The sequence below is a fragment of the Cupressus sempervirens genome, chromosome 5, assembly GCF_028749045.1.
Source record: "Cupressus sempervirens isolate cs-2001-9-10 chromosome 5, ASM2874904v1, whole genome shotgun sequence".
In the NCBI taxonomy this organism is placed as follows: Eukaryota; Viridiplantae; Streptophyta; class Pinopsida; order Cupressales; family Cupressaceae; genus Cupressus; species Cupressus sempervirens.
This window is the reverse complement of record NC_143122.1, coordinates 352,267,457-352,273,456: the sequence shown is the minus strand read 5'-3', so window position 1 is coordinate 352,273,456 and position 6,000 is coordinate 352,267,457. Positions and strand designations below refer to the sequence as shown.

The following is a 6,000-nucleotide window of genomic DNA, read 5'->3' as shown; positions in this document are numbered from 1 at the left end:
AATAGAAAACATGAGAATGATTTTCTAAGCCTCGTCACTAGTTAAGGCTTAGATGGCCCATTTGGCACAAAGGGACAATCCCTACTTCTTAGTTGAAAGAAGACCATACTTCCAGTTGTACTAGAGAATCCAAGGTAGGGCTGGAAGGAAGGATTTCCTATAAAATTGAGTTTTGCACCATTGTATAGTTGAACTAGTGATCAAACAAAAGGTATCAAGAAAATGAAGGATTGTCTTAACATTTTATTCCTCTTTAATGAGAGTGAAAAATGAGTCATCTAGAAAATGGCCATTGAGAAGTTGAGCATGTGACTCAATAAGGGAAAATCCTCTAAACTGACTAGTAGAGATTACATTGACAAACAAGTACCCAAAGGCTTTAACAACAATATCATATAGAAAATGAGCCATAGGAAAATGCTAGCAGATGGATCTAAATAAGCCATATGCAATATTGTGATAACCGTTAGTGGTGATGCAAGCATAAGTAGATCCTCCAAAATCATCTGAATAGACTTGAGGAATATGATCCCAAATCCAAGGGCTTTGAGCATGATAAGAATAAAAGGCCATGCAATACAATCACAGGCCTTAAAAAAATCAATCTTTGGTGGAAAAAATGCATTCTATCTAGAGAACTTATCCCACTCTATACCTTCCCAATTAGCAATAATATTTTCAAGGTTGAACCTCAATTTGATATTTGATAAATCTAGCCTTCTTTGGCCGAACAAAAAGAGCCATGCTATGATGAATCTTAAGAGTCAAGACTTTGACAACGATCTTGTAAAAGACATTGAGCAAGGTAATAGGTGTCCAATTGCAAATATCCTCTAGATCTCCATCCTTAGGAACAAATTTAATGTTTCCTTTGTTAATAATTTCTCCAAGAGACCATGATGAAAGGCTTCAAGGTAGACCTTATGAAAATCATGGCCAATACAAGACTAGAGCTCGTAAAATTTACAAGGAAAGTCATCACACCTAGGAGCCTTGTCATCTTCCATGGAAAGGATAACTTCCTCGAGGTCTTTCTTGGTAAGCATTTGATCACAAAAGATCTAGTTGTTCCTCTAAAAGTTTTGTGGCATAACTGCTAAGCAATTCTTCAAAGCTTGGTCTCTAGTATGATAACTCCCTTGTGCAGTGAATACCTTCTCATTAAGATAGACAAAAGCTTGAAGAAGGCCAATAATGTTAGTAACAATTGACTAGCCATCTTTAATTCTCTTGATCTCCAAAAAGATATGATGATCTCTTAGAGCCAAAAAAAGCCTTGGAAGCTTTGTCACCTGCCTTAAACCAATGAAGTTTGGCTTTGATATGAGCACCTCTAACAGAATGATTATTTGTAATTTTTTTTGGTGCCTAATTTAAGCCAACCAAGCCTACAAATCCATATTGAAAGAATTCAAAGCCAAAGCTTCAGTGGCAATACAAAGATCTTTGGTAGTGGCATCATATGAACACTTATGGTACATGGTAAGTTGTCTACCATAAATGTAGAGAAATATTAAAGTGTGAGTGATGACATCATTCCACCATGCAATCTAGCTTGTGGGATGATGTGACCCAGATTCTAGGTCCCAAACACTTTGGATACAGGCCATAATGACTTGGTAATGTAGTAACAACATGTTGAGGTAACACTACATCTTGGAAGGATGTGCCCTTGTTGTCTTCCATTCAACAAAATTTAATGGGATGGTGGTATGGCAATATCACATCAAGAATAAGGAAAAAAATGTAACTCTTGATTTTAAGAGAGAGAAAAAGATTGTGCTATGATCATGACACAATGAAGCCTTTTAAAAATCATATTAGAGCTAACTCTAAAATTAGACCAAGTGTGGCAAACCCCACTAGGGCAACTATAATAGGTATTGGGATAAAATGACCCAATTTATTGCACAAGTAGCAATGATATAATATCCTTCCTTTACTAGCTAGGGTTTGAAAGTAGAGCTTGAGGAGGAGTCTTTGTCGATGACTGAGAAGTTAAAATGACAAGTTACTTCCAAGCTGAAGCTAAAGCATTCTTGCCTTTACGAACCACAGTGGTCCATTCATCCTTTTTCACCCCCTCCATTGGTTAAAAGCTAACTTCCTTAGCAAGAGGTTTCATCCTTGGCACAACTAAAGGATAATCCTTGATTTTTTTACTTTGCCAACTATCACTTGTAGTAGGTGTTGAGAAGGTTCAAATAAAACACCTTTTGAGTGAAGGTGTTGCCACCCACTTGAATATCAATAGTTTCTTTGAGGTCGTAGGAGAGGTCAACCTCAACACATATCCCCTTTTTAATGGCGAGCATTGAAAAAATGGTTTGGTTCAAGACAAATCACTTTGCCAACAAATTGAGCAATGGTTTGCATGAAAGATCAACAAGGCAAAGGGAGACTAGGGAACTCAACCAACACTAGAACCTTTTTTTTGTCCAAGATAGTGAACACTAGAGATCAATACTAAAAAACCAAAAGGGAAGATCAAATGGTTCATGTATGATTAGATAGGATAGCCTCAACATGGGTAAGGTTTGAGAAATGAAATAATAAAAAGCCCTTTGTAAGGCTTTGAATGCCATCAAGTTAGACACCATGATGAGATAAGACTTTAGAAACCCATTCCCACAACATATTTTTAGGAGGGATCCTATCACAAGATCTCCTATCAAAGTGCATTTCTCTAGCCACTAACAAACATTAGCAAAATCTTGAACATGAAGCACAGCATCAAGTGAGGATACCTCAGGGAACACTTTCAGAGTAAATTGGATAGGGCATTTATTTGGAGGTGTTATGAGCATTCATTACAACAACTCCAACACCAACATCAGTTGTTGAGCCAAAGTTTGCCAAAGCCATAATAAATGAATCCTATTGTAAATATGACATGACACATGCAATAATTTCTTAGAATAAAAGTACACAATCTAAAACCTTAGGAGAGCTTAAAGCCTAAGACATGTATTTGACAATCAACATTATTAAATTTTAGTATTATCTTATATTTTTTTGTGAGGTTATGATTATAATACTTTTACATTACAATTAATATTATATTTTTTTGCATATTATTAATAATTAATATATATTATATAATATTAATGTATTATAATATAATATTATTATATTTTAATAGCAATGCTTATATTATTATTATTATAATAATATTTCTCATAAGCAATATACTATTCTAATCACTTTAAATGATTTTAAGTCTAGTGATTAATCTTTTCTATTTCATCCAATTAGATGCATGTATTTTTATTTCTAATTTTAACTTTTAATTTTTCTAATGTTTACATGTGAAATTTATTAATTTATTAAAATGATTAAAATTATTTTAATTCAATTTGATTTGAAGAACCACTATGGACATTTGAAGATGACTTATACATAATAATATATATTATATATGAAACACATAAAACTTATTTAATAATGTTTCAAAATTAAATACTTGATTAATGACCATAATGTTAAATTTTTAATATTATTTTATATTTAAATAAAATGTAACTTTACAACTAACTTATAACAATAATATTATATACTAAAATTATATGTATTTAATAAATTAAATATTATTTTTAATTAATAAAATATTTTATAAATGTCAGATGAATAAAAATATATAATATTATGTTTTAATATTATTTTGTATTTTAAATATGTATATCCTTTTCAAAGAATAAAATGATAATTTTTCTAAACTTTCTATCAAATAATATTAAAATATAAATTAAATAATTCAATTTATTCTCTTATAACTATTAAATTTTTTAATCTATACATTACAACACCTATTTAATTATTAATATTAGCTAATATTATTGCAATAAAAATATTTATCATGAAATTTCTTTGAAATTGTGAGCAAAAGTGTCAAACTAACGGGTTAAAAATAATAATAATGTGGAAACAACACTTCGTAGTTTCCATCGACACCGGTGAATCAATACAACGTAAAATTTTCTTATTCACTTCTATTTGAACTCCTCTATTCTTTCTTGTGTAAATTGGATATAAAAATAAAACAAATGTTTTAAACAAATAAATCAAAAAAATCTGAAAGCAACGGGGAAAAAATGCATCACAATTGAACCAGACTACCGAAATTTAATAAAAAATCTGACAAAACGAGCAACTAAATTAGATACCCAAAAAAATCTCATGAGTAATAAAAAGATTGAGAAATTTGAAATCTATTACCGAGGCAAGAAACCTATGAGCCTCTACGAATCTAGGCATCAATTAATTCATAAAAAAGTAATTAGTACAAGGTCTGTTGTTAAAATGACACCTCACACGCATGTAATCTTTGTATATATAGAAATTGTACACATGATTCGTAACGGTACAGCTCTCATGCCCACGCATAGAGAGATCTGTATTTCCATTACCACATATCTGCTGACTGACTACGGCAGTCAATGTGCTGCTTTCTTTTCTTTCTTGTTGGCTACGTTGGTCTCTATGCACATCGATTTCTTCACAGAAACATATGAAAACAAAAAGGGTAAGCGTACTATTTATCTATTGGTGCTCTCCTATATTTTAGCAGGACATCTACAGTAAAAATTGCAAAGGAGAAGAAGAGAAAGTGACGGTTGAATTTGAATTTCTGTCCTCGGCATATGTGTGGGAAAACCCTTTTCTATTTTAATCCTAGTTCGAATCTTCTGCGAATGTCTGATCCTTCACCTTTGTATTAGCTTCGTTGTATTAGTTTAGCCCATTTGTAGTGATGGCCCCTGATGGTGACATGGATAAAATTGCTGCAAATGTTTCTTCATTGGGTAATGGAGATTTAACCCCAAATGCGTCTGAACCTATTGCAATGAAGACCCAATACAGTGGGTCTGCCTCATCTGGGTCTTGGAGTTTTCAATTCTTTGTGCGTAATGAAGATGGTCTCAGTCTGAGTGTTGATTTGAATTCAGACCCATTGGACTGGATGAGAGCTTGCAGCAATGGAATAAGAGTTCCTCAGCATATACACAGGTCCAAGCCCATGCCAAACGAAGAGGGGTCTACAAGGGGCGGATTGGTTCCGGATTCTAATAATTCTGGGGGGACTTTGGTAGACGGATTTTACAAGAGGTCTTTGTCCGGGCCGGTTGGGGTTAGTGGAATTGATAATTCATCGACTCAAGCAAACCTGGAAATGGTGCCAGATGGGTCCAAAACAACGGGGAAGTTGAGGGAGCAACGTGTCGTTTATGAAGGGACTAATTTGAATCAAAGCGTCTTGAATGATTCTGGGGAGGAACCGGGGGATCAACAACGCTTCCAGGCACATGAGGTAGGAACAATAAATGGCTTTAATTTCAAAATGGAAAAAAAAATAAAAAATAAATTTCATTCTACCCTTTTTGTGGTACAGAGGTTGCGTATTAATGCTTTGTTCGTATCTCAGTAACTAATATGTAGTTTTTCTATGATCCATTGGTTTTTGCTTTTGTTCAATTTTTGGCAAATGTGCCTAGGTTTTTGTTTTTGTTCAATTTCGGCAGTGTCTTCTTTGAATTTGAGCAATGATATCATTTTCATTCCGCCTCGTTTTGGGGGTTTTGGTAATATGTAGGCACGCTTTCTTTTGCTTTTTGCATGTTTTTTAGGGCATCATCTCTCGTTCAAGGTTGATCAACAATATTATGATTTTTCCGACGTTTTTTCTCTTATTTTTCGTTATATGATATTCAGCATTTTTTTTCTATATTTTGTGTCAGTTCTTTTTCCAAAAACGTGGTTTTCCAATTTCGAAGACCGTATTTATTTTTCCTAGTTTTCCTTTATCAATCCTCTCTTTGCTAAACTTTTTGGCAGCATGATAGAAACTAGGATCAGCAAATGGGCAGAAGAAAACCATAAACGTGCTAAAGGGCAAGCTGGTTTTAGGCCAAAGCACTCGACAGTGGATCACTGTCACTTTGAGACACATTATTGAAAAAGAATGGGAGAAAAAGGAAGAGGTATTTTGTTGCTTTGTCGATT

General features: G+C 33.4%; 1 protein-coding gene across 4 annotated transcripts in view; it reads left to right on the top strand.

Moving 5' to 3' along the window:
* Positions 1-4,357: 4,357 nt before the first annotated feature.
* LOC149556174 (uncharacterized) overlaps positions 4,358-6,000 on the top strand; it is a 99,526-nt gene continuing 97,883 nt past the window's right edge. For 2 of the 4 annotated variants that reach the window (XM_089830304.1, XM_089830301.1), the window contains exon 1: positions 4,613-5,308. In XM_089830304.1, coding sequence (XP_089686430.1) covers positions 4,751-5,308 — 558 coding nt within the window. In that variant the 5' untranslated portion in view covers positions 4,613-4,750. Of the gene's footprint in view, positions 5,309-6,000 lie in introns of all 4 variants that reach the window. The other 2 variants (XM_089830303.1, XM_089830302.1) reach the window with 2 other exon arrangements.